Source organism: Coregonus clupeaformis, chromosome 13, assembly GCF_020615455.1.
Source record: "Coregonus clupeaformis isolate EN_2021a chromosome 13, ASM2061545v1, whole genome shotgun sequence".
NCBI classification, from domain to species: domain Eukaryota; kingdom Metazoa; phylum Chordata; class Actinopteri; order Salmoniformes; family Salmonidae; genus Coregonus; species Coregonus clupeaformis.
The window spans coordinates 51,962,696-51,980,141 of NC_059204.1; the positions used below are offsets into that span (position 1 = coordinate 51,962,696).

Here is a 17,446-nt window from a genome sequence, read left to right on the forward strand (position 1 = left end):
AACTAGGGATTTCGTGGCTAATTGAGGTAAGACAATAATTCTGCTCATTGATTAGGCATGTATGAACTACACATTGACACATCCAGCCCAAAGCGGGAGGTTTAAAAAATACTTAGTTGTCGTCAATGTTCTGGAGAATGTCTTTAAGTGTCGAAATGAAACTATATCCAGAAACTGCCTTCTAGAATAAACTACAGCCAATGTAGGTGGAAAATCAAGTTAGATTGTATTCAGATTAAACTATCCCTTTAAATATGTTATAGTGTGTGTTTTAAACAACAATACTTTCCCTCAAATGGACAAACAGGTTAAACGTTTTTGAATTTCTCTGCAGTATTTTCAGGTATCATAAAAGGTATTGCAGCTTTCAACCTTTTCAGTAGTATGTTGAAAGAGTCATACAGTAGTTGAGCATCACAACTTATTTATAGTTATCTGTACAAAATATCATTGGTTAATTGATTTGACTTGATTATGTACACCTGGGGCAATGGACATTCGGGGGAATAGATATAACTGTTTTGTGTAGATCAAATATGACTGTTAGAAAGATTAGAATAGTATAGAAGATTGTGTGTGCTCTATTCATTTTATTTATATTTTGAAGTTCCAGATACAGCCCTGCCATTAGTTGAAGGCAGCCAATCCAATAGTTTCTTAAAAGTAGTAATTTCCTTAAAAATAGTTACTTTCTGAGATATGTATTCAAACACACACACACACACACACACACACACACACTATAGGGCTGTGGGTGGGGTAGGGGGAAAACTGATAGGGCATTTACCACAGGTCAGATCTAGAAGATTTCCGCCCAGTGGCCCGTCATCTCATCTCATCGTGCCCCTCATGCTTGTTTTAATTGGCTCTGATCCCCTGATTGGATTGGCAGCCACTCCGTGAGAGAGAGTTTTGGCTCGGGGACAGGAAGTGAAGGGGGAGGGAGGGGGACTAGAGCGTAGGAGGGGTGCCAATCATCTTCTGGCATCTGCCCTCCTCGGAGACGTGGCCTAGTCAGAGAGCCGCAGAGGGATGGAAGGAGAACGAGAACGAGAGAAAGAGAAAGAGAGAGACAGAGAGCCCTATAGCTAAGGCTCACCCCAATACACACACACGCTCACGCACAAGCACACACACTCCACCACCACAACCATGGTGTGTCAGTCCACTAAGAGTTCATTAGCCTCAGCTTGACCCCCTACAGTAGGAAAGATTAATCAGATGAGTCGGAAATCAAAGGGGGAAAAATACCATGTCAGTATGTAGGGTTGCACAGTTGACCAAAACTAGAACATTAAAAACAGTTCGGTAGTAGAATATGTGTTACTTTCAGTACTTCTGTCAAATGTGTCTCACGTTGTCTACTGATTTAGATTGGATCAAGTCTATCGATCAGCGCAGCCGATGTCCCTTTATGGCGCTTGTGCACCGTTCATGCCTCTTGCCTAATACACTTCCTCATAACTAAAGGGCCTGCCATAAGGAACCACTGAACTCACTGGGAGTCTGGGCTGCATCACCACTCATGCTGCACAGAAGTTAACACACTTGAATAATACAACGCGGCATGTAGAAATGTTGAAACTGTTCATTACTGTTCCCAAAGCAATGTCCAGTACAGGCTAGAACACTACAATGCAAGAACATACCGGTAGCTTCCAGCTTTGTAGGCTAACTTTCCTTGCTAGCTTACAGCTGAAGCCAACATCAATTCATCAATTCACTACCCTAGTACCATAACACAAAATACTGCTTATTTTCACCAAAAATGTTATTAATTAACTTAGTCTACCCCGCCTCATGTCTCTCCCAGTCAAGATCATCTTTGCTCAAGCCTCGAACTGACTTTGTGTGTAAATGACATCATGGGTCTTAAAGAGACAGCGCATACTTTTATAAAATAAGAGATTCTATGATTCTATGACAATGTTGTTGATCAGTACAATTAAATAGGTCCCAAATGGAAGGAAAAACAGAGAAAAAAGGGTGAGGTGCAACTCAATATTAGGAAGGCGTTCTTAATGTGTTGTATACTGTGACACTCTGGCTCCATGGACTTTGATTATTGAGCCAGGGTTGTTCATTTTCTTTTGGGTGTATTTCTATGTTGGTTTCTAGGTGTTCATTTCTATGTTGTGGTGGTTCTTGATTATTCATGTGACTCCCAATCGGAGGTAACGAGTGACAGCTGTCGGCTCGTTATCTCTGATTGGGAGCCATATTTAAACTGTTGTGGTTGCACTGTGTTTTTGTGGGTTTTTGTTCCGTTTTCGGTCTGTTGTACCGTGGACTTCATTTGAGTCGTCTTTTGTTTTGTATTTGGTTACTTTGATTAATAAAGTCATGTTTCTTGGACACGTTGCGCCTTGGTCATACTTGGACGACATAGACGACCGTGACAGAAAAACCCACCACAAAAAGACCAAGCAGCGTGTCAAGCGGCAACAGGACCTACCTACACAGGATTTATGGACTCCCATAAAGGATTCATGGACATGGGAGGAGATTCTGGATGGTAAGGGGCCTTGGGATCAACCGGGAGAATATCGCCGTCCTCGTGAAGAGCGGGAGGCAGCTAGAGCCGAGGCGGCGATATGAGGAGGCAGCACGGAGGCAAGGCTGGAAGCCCGAGAGTACTACCCAAGAATTTCTTGGGGAGGAAGCGCCAGGTATGGAGAGAACGCTGGTGGATGTCCTCCTCGGCTGGGGACATATTACGCAGGAGGAGGCCGTCCGGTACCGGAGGGCGATGAAGGGGGAGAACCTGGCAGGAGAGGAGCAACGGCATCAGCAGGGCCATCGTCGGAAGGACGAGAGGCAACCCCCAAAAATTTTTTGGGGGGGGCACATGGCTTGGGCGGCTGGGCAGCAGGAGGCTGCCACAGGGAGACGTGGAGAGAAGGCTATCGGATTACGGGAGCCATTGGCGAGTAGAGGAAGGGAAGTTGTTGCGGCACGGCGTGAGAGACTGATGTGTGTTACCAGTCCGGTCCGGCCCGTTCCTGATCCCCAGTTAAAGCCAGTGGTGTGTGTTCCCAGTACGGACCGGCCTGTTCCTACTCACGCATCAAGCCCACGGTGTGCGTCGCCAGTCCAGCCCGGCCTGTTCCTGCTCCACGCACAGAACCTACGGTGTGCGTCGCCAGCCCAGCCCGGCCTGGTCCTGCTCCACGCACAGAACCTACGGTGTGCGTCGCCAGCCCAGCCCGGCCTGTTCCTGCTCCACGCACAGAACCTACGGTGTGCGTCGCCAGCCCAGCCCGGCCTGTTCCTGCTCCACGCACAGAACCTACGGTGTGCGTCGCCAGCCCAGCCCGGCCTGTTCCTGCTCCACGCACAGAACCTACGGTGTGCGTCGCCAGCCCAGCCCGGCCTGTTCCTGCCACTCGCACCAAACCCTACGGTGCGCGTCGCCAGCCCGACCCGGCCTGTTCCTGCCACTCGCACCAAACCTACGGTGCGCGTCGCCAGCCCGGTCCGGCCTGTTCCTGCCCCCCGCACCAAGTCTACGGTGCGCGTCGCCAGCCCGACCCGGCCTGTTCCTGCCACTCGCACCAAACCTACGGTGCGCGTCGCCAGCCCGGTCCGGCCTGTTCCTTCTCCCCGCACTAGCCCTGAGATGCGTGTCCTCAGCCCGGTACCTCCAGTTCCGGCACCACGCACCAGGCCTACGGTGCGCCTCAGACGGCCAGAGTCTGCCGTCTGCCCAACGGCGCCTGAACTGCCCGTCTGCCCAACGGCGCTTGAACTGCCCGTCTGCCCAACGGCGCCTGAACTGCCTGTCTGCCCAACGGGGCCTGAACTGTCCGTCTGCCCAACGCCGTCTGAACTGCCCGTCTGCCCAACGGCGCCTGAACTGCCCGTCTGCCCAACGCCGTCTGAACTGTCCGTCTGCCAAGCGCCGCAGGAACTGCCCGTCTGTACTGAGCCTGCAAAGCCGCCCGTCTGCCATGAGCCTTCAGAGCCGTCCGCCAGACCGGAGCCGCTAGAGCTCTCCGCCAGACAGGATCAGCCAGAGCCTTCCGCCAGACAGGATCAGCCAGAGCCTTCCGCCAGACAGGATCAGCCAGAGCCTTCCGCCAGACAGGATCAGCCAGAGCCTTCCGCCAGACAGGATCAGCCAGAGCCTTCCGCCAGACAGGATCAGCCAGAGCCTTCCGCCAGACAGAATCATACACCAGCTATGGAATCAGCAGGAGCCGACGCAGCCCATACTAGACTGGAAGCCCAGGTTCGGGGCCAGCAAGAGCAGCTCCTGCAGATGGGAGCCGCCCTGCTGGAGGTGATGACCGCAATCCGAGGCTGGGGTCCGCCTCACCGCCAGCCGCCCAGCCAGCACCATCAGCCAGCCACGAGCAGCCAGATCCGTCAACCAGCCATGAGCAGCCAGATCCGTCAGCCAGCCACGAGCAGCCAGATCCGTTCAGCCAGCCACGAGCAGCCAGATCCGTCAGCCAGCCACGAGCAGCCAGATCCGTCAGCCAGCCATGAGCAGCCAGATCCGTCAGCCAGCCACGAGCAGCCAGATCCGTCAGCCAGCCATGAGCAGCCAGACCCGTCAGCCAGCCATGAGCAGCCAGATCCGTCAGCCAGCCATGAGCAGCCAGATCCGTCAGCCAGCCATGAGCAGCCAGACCCGTCAGCCAGCCACGAGCAGCCAGATCCGTCAGCCAGCCACGAGCAGCCAGATCCGTCAGCCAGCCATGAGCAGCCAGATCCGTCAGCCAGCCATGAGCAGCCAGATCCGTCAGCCAGCCATGAGCCGTCCAGCCAGGATCCGCCAGAGCCGTCCAGCCAGGATCCGCCAGAGCCGTCCAGCCAGGATCCGCCAGAGCCGTCCTGCCAGGATCCGCCAGAGCCGTCTAGCCAGGATCCGCCAGAGCCGTCTAGCCAGGATCCGCCAGAGCCGTCCAGCCAGGATCCGCCAGAGCCGTCCAGCCAGGATCCGCCAGAGCCGTCCAGCCAGGATCCGCCAGAGCCGTCCAGCAAGGATCCGCCAGAGCCGTCCAGCCGGGATCCGCCAGAGCCGTCCAGCCCGGATCCGCCAGCCAGCCAGGATCAGCCAGAGCCAACCAGCCAGGATCCGCCATTCAGTCCGGAGCTGCCCCTTAGTCCGGTGCTGCCCCTTAGTCCGGTGCTGCCCCTTAGCCCGGTGCTGCCCCTTAGTCGGTGCTGCCCCTTAGCCCGGTGCTGCCCTTTAGCCCGGTGCTGCCCCTTAGTCCGGTGCTGCCCCTGAGTCCGGTGATGCCTCTTAGTCCAGTGCTGCCCCTTAATCCTGTGGGGTTTAGTTGGGGGTGGTCATTTGGAGGAGGCTACGTAAGCGGGTAGTGACTATGGTGGGGTGGGGACCACGACCAGTGCCAGAGCCGCCACCATGGACAGACGCCCACCCAGACCCTCCCCTAGACTGTATGCTGGTGCGCCCGGAGTTCGCACCTTTAGGGGGGTACTGTGACACTCTGGCTCCATGGACTTTGATTATTGAGCCAGGGTTGTTCATTTTCTTTTGGGTGTATTTCTATGTTGGTTTCTAGGTGTTCATTTCTATGTTGTGGTGGTTCTTGATTATTCATGTGACTCCCAATCGGAGGTAACGAGTGACAGCTGTCGGCTCGTTATCTCTGATTGGGAGCCATATTTAAACTGTTGTGGTTGCACTGTGTTTTTGTGGGTTTTTGTTCCGTTTTCGGTCTGTTGTACCGTGGACTTCATTTGAGTCGTCTTTTGTTTTGTATTTGGTTACTTTGATTAATAAAGTCATGTTTCTTGGACACGTTGCGCCTTGGTCATACTTGGACGACATAGACGACCGTGACATATACTCAGTGTAGATGTATGGTGTTTTTACCGAGCTATTCATTAACTGTCTCAGTCGGGGGCCGGCGCCATTGAACTCCAGATAAATGCTTTTGTTTTCATCTGGGAATCAATACTGTGCTGTGGGTGATAAAAACTCACAGCTCACAGCCATACAGGCTGCACAGAGGGAGTGTTACGCAGGTGTCACCATTTATTTTACTATATTTATATACACTGCTCAAAAGAATAAAGGGAACACTAAAATAACACATCCTAGATCTGAATAAATGAAATAATCTTATTAAATACTTTTTTTCTTTACATAGTTGAATGTGCTGACAACAAAATCACACAAAAATTATCAATGGAAATCAAATTCATCAACCCATGGAGGTCTGGATTTGGAGTCACACTCAAAATTAAAGTGGAAAACCACACTACAGGCTGATCCAACTTTGATGTAATGTCCTTAAAACAAGTCAAAATGAGGCTCAGTAGTGTGTGTGGCCTCCAGGTGCCTGTATGACCTCCCTCCCTACAACGCCTGGTCATGCTCCTGATGAGGTGGCGGATGGTCTCCTGAGGGATCTCCTCCCAGACCTGGACTAAAGCATCCGCCAACTCCTGGACAGTCTGTGGTGCAACGTGGCGTTGGTGGATGGAGCGAGACATGATGTCCCAGATGTGCTCAATTGGATTCAGGTCTGGGGAACGGGCGGGCCAGTCCATAGCATCAATGCCTTCCACTTGCAGGAACTGATGACACACTCCAGCCACATGAGGGCTAGCATTGTCTTGCATTAGGAGGAACCCAGGGCCAACCGCACCAGCATATGATCTCACAAGGGGTCTGAGGATCTCATCTCGGTACCTAATGGCAGTCAGGCTACCTCTGGCGAGCACATGGAGGGCTGTGCGGCCCCCCAAAGAAATACCACCCCACACCATGACTGACCCACCGCCAAACCGGTCATGCTGGAGGATGTTGCAGGCAGCAGAACGTTCTCCACGGCGTCTCCAGACTCTGTCACGTCTGTCACGTGCTCAGTGTGAACCTGCTTTCATCTGTGAAGAGCACAGGGCGCCAGTGGCGAATTTGCTAATCTTGGTGTTCTCTGGCAAATGCCAAACCCCCACCTGTGGACGTCGGGCCCTCATACCACCCTCATGGAGTCTGTTTCTGACCGTTTGAGCAGACACATGCACATTTGTGGCCTGCTGGAGGTCATTTTGCAGGGCTCTGGCAGTGCTCCTCCTGCTCCTCCTTGCACAAAGGCGGAAGTAGCGGTCCTGCTGCTGGGTTGTTGCCCTCCTACGGCCTCCTCCACGTCTCCTGATGTACTGGCCTGTCTCCTGGTATCGCCTCCATGCTCTGGACACTACGCTGACAGACACAGCAAACCTTCTTGCCACAGCTCGCATTGATGTGCCATCCTGGATGAGCTGCACTACCTGAGCCACTTGTGTGGGTTGTTGACTCCGTCTCATGCTACCACTAGAGTGAAAGCACGGCCAGCATTCAAAAGTGACCAAAACATCAGCCAGGAAGCATAGGAACTGAGAAGTGGTCTGTGGTCACCACCTCCAGAACCACTCCTTTATTGGGGGTGTCTTGCTAATTGCCTATAATTTCCACCTGTTGTCTATTCCATTTGCACAACAGCATGTGACATTTATTGTCAATCAGTGTTGCTTCCTAAGTGGACAGTTTGATTTCACAGAAGTGTGATTGACTTGGAGTTACATTGTGTTGTTTAAGTGTTCCCTTTATTTTTTTGAGCAGTGTATATATATATATATATATATCGCTGTCTTCCTCTCCCCTCTTTGTCTTTCTCTCCATATCTGTGTCTTTCCCTCCCTCCCTCTCTCCCTCCCTCCCTCCCTCCCTCCCTCCCTCTGACTTTCTCCCCCTCTGAATCCCATCTGAATCTGAATCTCTGAATCCCTCTCTGTTGTTGCCACAGACTCCTTTCCTGCGAGGTGTCCATCAGAGTGACAGCAGAGCAGCAACAGCTGCCAACCAGAGCTGAGAGGACAGCATGTCTTGTCATGCATAATCACTTGCAGACAGACCACGGCAGGGAGAGAAGGATGGAGCGAGAGAGAGACCTTACAAAAAAAACTTTGAAATGTGCAGTTTAAAATGTAAAACATTTAGTTTCACATGTGAAATGTTGAGCTTAAATTTCACATGTATTACATTTTGAGTTCTCCACCTTTTCTCATGTGAGGAAAATAACATGTTTTCACCTCACATGTTAATTGAAATTTCACATGTGGAATTGCAAGTTCACATTTGAAAAACATGAACATGTCAACATTTAATTTTCAGTTTCACATGTAAGAAAACTCCACATGTGGAAAAACTCACTTTCACATGTGGAATTGCAAGTTTACATGTGGGGGTGAAATAGTGTTATTCTCCTCACATGTGAAAAGGTGGTGTTAACATGTTGCAGTATCAAATTCTGTAATGCCATTCTGTAAAAAGGTTACTTAGCCTACCTGAGCATAATAGTGTGTTAAAAATAATTATTTCTTATTTCTGAGCCCTCCACTCCATTATTTTTGACAAAATCAAAGTGTCAATATTCTTGACCTGCTTTTTATATAAAACATCTTAAATTACTGCTCAATTTGAGCAAATTCTAAATTTGCAATTAATCACAGCAAATCCTGTGATTAACCCGATAGAAATGTTAAACGTTTGACTGCCGTATTTTGAATTGAACAGTCAATATTCTTAGATTGAGAGAAATTAATAATACATATACATTGGAAGAGAAACCCAGTGTCAGCTCTTTGGTCTAATGGTCAAGACAATGGCTTCTCCCATGCGAGGCGTGGGTTCTAATCCCTTAGGTTACAAAAGCACATGTGAAATTTAGAATATCCCTTGTGAAATGTTGTCGTGAAAAATGTACATGTGAAAAACATACATTAAAATCCATGTGAAACTTCACACGTGTTCTAAAACCACGTCTGACTCGTTAAAAAAAACGGAGATTTGTTCAAACGTGTTCATACTGTATGTGTCTGAAAACCACCTTTTTTCCCCCACATGATTTTTTCCTGTATTTTTTTGTAAGGGACAGAGAGAGAGGAAGAGATGGGGAGATGGAGAGAAAGAGAAATAGGGATGGAGAGAGAGAGAGAGAGAGAGAGAGAGAGAGAGAGAGAGAGAGAGAGAGAGAGAGAGAGAGAGAGAGAGAAAAAAAGAGATAGGGGCGAGGGAGGGAGAGAGAGGACTGTAGAGTTAAGAGGGAGCGAGGGAGAGACGAGAGACAGAGAGAGAGAGTGAAAGAGGGGGGGAAAGAGAGACACAGCGAACGAGGGAACGAAAGAGTGGAACGGAGGTATAGAGAGAGACACCGGAAAGCGAGAGCAGCTGTGAGGCAGCCGACAGACAGCACAGCTGATCGAGCACTGATAGCTTTACTCCACACTGAGATAGGATTTACCAGTCCTATAACCATCTCCGTTATAGAGTAACTCAAGCCTGTGACCAACACTGTCCATAAACATATCAAGTTGACCACACTTGCGACAGCCCCAGTTGCTAAGGGGTTTCAGGGTCAAAGCCACAACTACAAGCCTTTATCCTCTCTTATCCACAAGAAAATCATAGGCATTAAATGTAAGTCCAGAAACGAGATATTGAGAAAATCTCCTCTGACTCCACTGACTTCAACTCATGCTGTAGAACAGAGAGCGAGAGAGACAGCAAGAGAGAGACAGAGAGACAGAGACAGAGACAGAGAGAGAGAGAGAGAGAGAGAGAGAGAGAGAGAGAGAGAGACAGAGAGAAAGATAGAGAGAGAGAGAGACAGAGAGAGAGAGAGAGAGAGAGAGAGAGAGGTGTGAGGACTGTATGTGGGTTAGGGTTAGGGTCGGACCAGAGATTTAAAAAAAACTGTGAGCTGTATGTATGATGTGAGTGTGTTAGTTAGTAGGGCTCTGAGAGATGAGGGACTTCACAGCTCCAATGAATGGAAGGACTTCCCAGCTCCACCTGTGGCCGCATTTCTCAGTAAGTGTCTGGCCTGGCTGACACTCTGGGACCCAGGGTCTGGCTGTGTGTGTCTGGGTGTCGTGTTGCAGACTGAGACAGGACTGGGGTGGGCAGCCAGGCAGGGGGCAGACGTAGGGAGCAAGACACAGACACAGTCAGTCTGACAGAGGCTGCGTCCCAAATGGCACCCTATTCCCTTTACAGTGCACTACTTTTGAACAAGAGCCCATAGGGTTCTGACCAAAAGTAGTGCACTTTCTAGGGATTAGAGTGCCAATTGGGACGCAAAGAACTGTCTGTCTGCAGCCTGGCAGTGATGAATGGAGGACAGCCTGCAGAACCAGGACAGACACTGGTCGGCTCCACCACACATTCATCCACCCAAGATGTATCCCAACTGAATATAAAACCTGCCCCCATAACAGATCAGTAATAATTAGCGGTTGCAGTCTGGAGAAACTGGACAGATACTAACCAGCTCCTTATTCACACACCCAAGATCTCACTCGTTTTAAAACCCTGCCTACATACTAGACTAATAATGGATAATAACTATACATCTACAGCATGGTTCCCACTAGGTCTAATTGTCTGAGGAGAAATCCACACAAAGCACACATTCCTCTGTCTACAGGCTCACCAACCAACAGAGCCTCCAGGCTCCTTCCAAACCTGTAGAAGGTGTAACATCATCCATGACCAAACAGCCATAGGTCGTTCTCTCGCTCACAGCTCTCTGTCTTCATTTGGCCACAGCCTCAGGGTCATTAGCTAGGAGACCTAATAGAGGCCTGTCACATCCAATGGGAGCCTCCCTGTGATCTGACAGCTCTTCTCCTCTCATCAAGAATGACAGTTAGTGTTTGCTCTGCTCTGTTCTTTCTGTGTGCAGTACATTCCTGGGGGCTGATCTGATGGACAGGCGAGAGCACCCGAGGCCAGAACACATGCCATACCATACATCACCTGAGTGACATCAACAGAGACCTGATCCTCTTACACAGGGCCTCTCCACTCTCTTTGGGCCTGGGCCTCACCCCTCAGGAAGTTATGTCACACACACACACCTATTTAGGTGTGAACGCACACACACGTACGCACACACACCTCTAAATGTTTTGTGTTGAGTAATAACATTTTTACTTTGACGTTAGGTGTTGCCCCATAACTTGAGAAAGGTTACACATTTCCATATTTTGAGTTGTGTGTGAACTTTAAAACACAATTACAGACATAACTGCATGTAAAATGCAAATACTGTCGGGAACTTCTGCAGGTTTAAACAGCACCTCTAGTGGCCAGTGAGGCCACTCTCATCTCCAGAGTGGGCAAAAAGCACTCTAGGAAAACCAGCCACAGATCCAATATTCCAGACTTTGTCAGCCCAGAGCTAACCCAAAGCCCCTCATCTACAGCAAAAGAAAAAGGCCAAAACGACAAGGGCCAAACCGAACCAGACCAGAACTCAAACAGAGCTCTCATAAATAGTCAGTAACACTAGTGTTGGTTTGAGGTGTGAGTGTAGTGAGGGTGAGCTGGGATCAGAGAGAGGCTGAATCAACTCTTCACACATCGCCCACTTACCACTACTTGCCCACAAATGGCCTACGTTGGCAGTTTGGACTACCAGTTGTGGGTGGAAGATGCCAAGGAGAGAAAGCGGGCAGAGCCTGGATGCAGGTGCTCATATAGTGGGCGAGTAGTGGTAAGAGAGAGAGAGAGAGAGAGAGAGAGAGAGATGGAGATGTAGGGGGTTGATGATATAACAGCACACACGGACACATACACACAACACCCTGTGATCACTCGCCAGCCCCCTAGCGCAGTTGTTCTCAAACCTCTCCTCGGGACCCCCAGTCATTCCATGTATTTGATCTATTCCAGAGCTCGCACACCTGATTCAACTTGTCAGCTAATCATCAAGCCCTTGACTAGGCTGGGGTCCCTGAGGGAAGGTTTTAGAACCACTGCCCTAGCCAGCCGTTCACACGTAGGTTCCCAGCTTTGGCCGGCTGCATTCCTCAGGCCAGCGTGAGACTGGGGTCAGCTGGAGATCAGGGGACATGCCACACCACGCAGTCTGGCCCATGACAGGACAGGGCAGGCACGCCACACACATGTGCACGTACTGCACGCAAGTACACACACACATACACACACACACACATACACACACACACAGACATTTACTGCTTTTATCCCCAGCTACAGACAGCAGACGGGGCAGAGGGCAGCTGTGGGTGCCATTCCACTTACTGACTATGTGTGGGAGTGAGAGTACGTTTGCATTAGTTCAGTAGGTGTACAGTATGTGTTTGTTGTATGTGTGTGCGGTGTGTTCTGCATGTGTGTGGGTTTTGTTTATTCAGCAACTGTCACGGTTTCGGCCGAGGCTGCTCCTTCTCCTTGTTCGGGCAGGCTTCGGCGGTCGTCGTCTCCGGAGTACTAGCTGCCACTGTTCGATGTTTCTATGTTTGATTGGTTTTGTCTGTTTTGTTACACCTGTTCCTGATTAGTGTTCATTATGCGTCCTATTTAGTTCTCTGAGTTTGGTCAGGTGTTGTGTGTAATTGTTTATTGTCACGTTGTGTGCTAGTCCGTTTTTCAGTTCTCTCTGTATTTTGTATTTTGAGAGAGAGTTCCGCACTTTGTGCGCCTTGGTTTTACTTTACCGTGTTGCGTAAAGTTCGCCTGTTGCCTGTTGCCGTGTGTGGCTTGTTCTTTGGACTTCACTAAAGACGTCTGTTCGAAACCTCTGTGTGTCCTGCGCCTGATTCCACACTACCTCTACACTCAACCCTGACAGCAACTCCAAAACTGCAACAACAAGTGCAACAGGGCTTGAATTTCCTGTTTGCTATGTCAAGTCTTTTGATAGACGGGTGAAACGCTGTCAACCATGCACCCTTCATCAAACACAACTTCACTTATGGGAGCATAAATCAGTGCGCAGTTATCTTTGATGTATCCGATTTTTCACCTGTCACCTGAGAAATAATGGACGTGTGGGTGCCACTGTGAGATTTTTGTAACAAACTCAAATCCATGACATTCAGCTTTAGGAGGTGCAGAATGTGCTACGTCACAACAGCCTTTGCGTTTAAAGGTCAACTCAGTCTCCAGAAAATGCCAGCCCTCCTGCTGATGCCAAGCTAATAGCATGCACCTTTCCCTCACAAAAGTTGGATTCATGAAGGTCTATAGAGCAGGAAACCCTGCCCATAGCCCTCAGACCCAGCCTCTAACCCACTGCCGCTTCCACGCAACACTCTTTCCATTTCTACTGGGCTACCTACTGGGGGAACACATGGAGCTCAGAAATAACCCATTCATGCTGTCTTAACCATCTACTTCCTACATCATTGGAACAGATCCACTGCGACTAGGTTATGTTATTGACCCGGCTAGGTTATGTTATTGACCATGCAAAATGTTGCTTGAAATGTCAGGCCCTAAGGCTAAAATTCATTTTCAATTCATAAAGCTTACATTCACTAGATTGCAATATTTGGTTCATGTTTATTACTACGTGTATTATAACTTTTGTATGCTTCCTACCTGTCTACTCAAGGAGGGACTTTTGGCTGTCAATGAGCAAGGTAGAAGGGGCATGACTCGGTCATTTAGCCACAGTCAATTGCACAGGCTGCAGGGAGGAGGAGGGAGGAAGAGGTGGAGGGGGGAGGAAAGGGAAGGAGAGGGGAGGAGGGCTGGAAGCAGTAGGCTGGAGGGGAGGAGGGCTGGAGGCAGTAGGCTGGAGGAGGTGGTGGAAAACGACTTGAAGTGTCCCCTTTTATCCTTTTGTTGTCCTAATCTAAGAGGACTAAGAGCAGCTTAGTGTGGACAGGTAATGGGCCTGCCCTCCATGTCGTGAGAGGAGGAGGAGGTTTGAGTGGATGTTTGAGCTGGCTAATCGTTGTTACATACATGTCATTAAGGGATCAGGAGAGACTTACCTGTTTGCAACAAGCCCACTCCGCTGTCCGATACGTTAAAGTGTCTCTGGATGTCGAGCAGAACCCCTGCACAACAGAGACAGAAGAAAGAGATAGGGGAGGACAGCGATTAGCATTGTATGGCAATGATTGCGGTACAATAACCATCCACATTATCATGAATATTTAATCGTTTTAATAACAGTTGAATGAATTCGGTTTGTGGCCATGCGGTGGTTTTCTCTTAGAGCTGCAGACAAGAATATGGTATAAAGGAGAGTAATACAGTATTAAGTGCTCTTTTGGCTGGCACACAGACAGCACTAAACACTAAGATGGTGTTGCCTGCAGGGGGTTAGTGAAGGTGGCCAGGAGCCCTTTTAAAATCCCAATTTGCCACATGCGCCGAATACAACAGGTGTAGACATTACGGTGAAACGCTTACTTGTTGGTTAAGGGCTTGTAAGTAAGCATTTCACTGTAATGTCTACACCTGTTGTATTCGGCGCATGTGGCAAATGCAATTTGATTTGCTTTGATTTGAAAAGCACCACACACAAACACACATACACTGGTTGTTTCCTTCTCTGTAACCGGAGGACAGTTATGCCACACCGGTATGGAGGAAAGGAAATTCCAGAGAGAGGATCGCGAGCAGAACAGAGCTCTTAGTCTATAGTGAGAACTTAATGAGGTGGAACGACTGAGCTCAGGATATGTGAACAGCTGAATCTTGTTGTCATAACATTACTAAGACACTACTTGTATCTCTGTAACCAATGGTGAGATTGAGATATTCACCTGTGAATCAGAGAAATAAAGATGGCCGTTGTGCGACAGCAATACGACAGCCAGCATACTTATTGATTGTATAGTCAAAAAAGTGTCCAGTCTACTACCAGTGCCCTTTCAATAACATAGAAATCTTTCTCAAAATGATTATCCTTGCCTAAATTCCTTATCTCAATCGTTCATATCCTCCCGAGCCTCTCCCTACACAGAACACACTACAGGGCTATTTGGGCTCAGTGTGTGAGACTGACTGACAGGCTGGTCTGGTCTGAGCAGAACAGAACTTCTGAATAGAGAGCAGCAGTAACAGCAGCATCCACAACACTAAACAGCAGCAGCCTCTGGCCTGGTATTATAACCATGAAGCATATCTTTTAGAAAAAGAGATGCTTATAAACTGATACCAGGTTGTATTATATTATGCACTGCAGACCTCATCTGAACTCAACGTCAGAGGGGCTCTCTCATAGAAATAGAATGAGATTCTAATAATATGGTCTCTCTACCTCAACTGTCTACACTACAGTAACACCCAAACTATATTTAAAATGCTGTGTGTTTGACGATATTCATTTACTCTAAAAATGGAGAGGGAGGAAGACTTAAGAGAAGTGACAACTAAGCACTTTCTTAAAGAATATGACTTTATTAATGTGATTGAGTGGCCAAGGTTGAGGTTTCTATCCTTGGGCATTGTCATCACTCCATTCATTTGTCAACAGATATAGTCAGGGCACATTTCAAAGGCAGCGAGGAGCGAGGTCTGGGCAGGTGCAGCTGGGGCTCTGAGCAGAGCAGGGACATAAGTGACATTCCTGTCACATGAGACAAGCCACCTGCTCACATTCTCACACTTCAGGCTGCATTCCTGCACCACTGCAACACCAACACCCACAAGCCACAGCACCGAGGCTAGGTTCTCTCTAGGTTGGAACGACACACACATAAGTACTTCCATATCAATGTAGCATGGTTAAACTACTGCTTGGTTGGTGCAAGGTAAAACTGGGAGGGGATTTAGTTAGGCTAATAACCCATTTCCCTTCAACATTGAATGACGCACACACCGAGACAAGGACAGACAGACACATATACACATTGGCCGTTTGCTCTATTCTTGTTCTGTACAGACAGGTTGGCTCTCCCTTGTCGAGCCTGTCAAACATCGCCACGGCGACAGCGCTGTCACTCCGCCGAGGCTGTGCTCTAATTAGCCTGCCGGAGACAGCCACACACACACACACACACAGTGTGCCCGCTGGGAGGGGGATCCTGTACCAGATGGTGGAACGTCCCTCCCGAGCAGAGTCAGCACCTGCCTGCCTGCCTGGTACCACGCCCTGCCCGTCCACACACACACACACACACTCACACACACACAATGCACAATTACTGAACCCCCTCCTACTAACCCTGCCCCCCCCATTACACCACCACCTCACTGGGGTGACTGAGTGCAGAACCAACTTAGTCTGTGTGTGTGTCGGTGTACATGTGAATGCATGTGTGACTGACTGACTCATCTTTGCCCTACTTGCTCCTTAACAGATTGCTGTGAAAATTGATTTTTCAGTCTTTTGGGGCCGACTCAGGTGGGAGTGACAGGATTTTCTTTCTGATATACAACAACAGTCACTATTATGTAAATGGTGTGTAAATACAGTATGTGCCAAATGTTGGCCCATATTCCCTAAATTGTGTTCAGCCTTTATAACAATCAACCTGACTGTTCAAGTTGGCAAGTGTTTGATACAATAAATGTCTTCAGATAAGAGCTCACCATCCATTGTATTGAGTGCAGGTGCAATGTTGTATAATGTTGTGAAGTAATTGTTGTAATCTATTGAGTGCAGGTATACAGGTGTAATGGTCTCTATTATGGGCTCTCTTAATCTATGAGATTACAGACAGCAGGCTGCTGTGTGTTTCTGCAGCAGCATATCAGGCTAAAGTTAGCTCCGCTCTCAATGGGAGCTTTCAGTTTCATGGTTTGCCCTTGCCCTCAATGAAATCTCTCTTCCTCTCCTTCTTTCCTCCCTCCCTCCCACTGTGCTGCCTCCCTCCTTATCCTCGTCCTTCCTGTCGTCCTTCCTCTTTTCTTCTTTGCCCATTATCGCCCTTCATAACCCGACCGCTCTGTATCTATCTGGGCTTGGTGGGCACTGACATCTCTGGCTCTGACCAAAATCACCTAAAAGACCACAAAGACATTGTCTGAGATGTTTAATTTCTATACAAGATAAGTATTCGTCCTGCTTTAGCTAAAGGAGTCAGGTTAAAATATATGTGACTGAGGTACCACTGACTGCCCGCCAGTCTCTACCCGTCTCCTGCCTTAGTGGCGCCAGGGCTAGAGTTGCCATGGTAATGTCGCGTGGGTACACACAAGGAGGAAAGGTCAAGAGACGGTGGCAGGAGGATGTCAGCTTGCGAAATCCTGAGGACTTACAAATCACCACCAGCCTCTCCCCTCTCCTCTCACTCTGTCTCACTCTGTCTGCCTCCTGTGCTCTAGGCCTATATTTGACTGCATCTCCAGGTGTTTGTGAGGAGAATATACTGTATCTTACCACCATGCTCAGTAACATTATACTACATGATAACAATGGGATGCATTTTGCTCAACACAAAATTAGAACTAACTCGTCGCAGCTCTGCCACAAAAATGGAAGAGGCAATTACTTAAAAGAAAATGGAATGCATTAGTTTGTCTGCCACCAATAAAAATTATAAATGGCTTAAAATGACACATTTAAATTGTAAAATGTATCAGTTTCACTATGACAACTATAAAGCATTAAATTCAAGCTAGTTGGGAACAGATTTTCGATGTCCCAATCCCATGGCATCGTGTTTATGAACTGATATACAAAACAACAATTGATGCATCAATCCATTCTTTTCC

The 17,446-nt window shown here is 48.7% G+C and overlaps 1 protein-coding gene across 1 annotated transcript in view; it reads right to left on the reverse strand.

Annotated features, from left to right (window-relative positions):
* The window catches only part of spns2 (spinster homolog 2 (Drosophila)), a 133,971-nt gene that overhangs the window by 84,095 nt on the left and 32,430 nt on the right, over window positions 1-17,446 (reverse strand). The window contains exon 2 of the mRNA XM_041894558.2: window positions 13,771-13,836. Coding sequence (XP_041750492.1) covers window positions 13,771-13,836 — 66 coding nt within the window. The remainder of the gene's footprint in view (window positions 1-13,770; window positions 13,837-17,446) is intronic.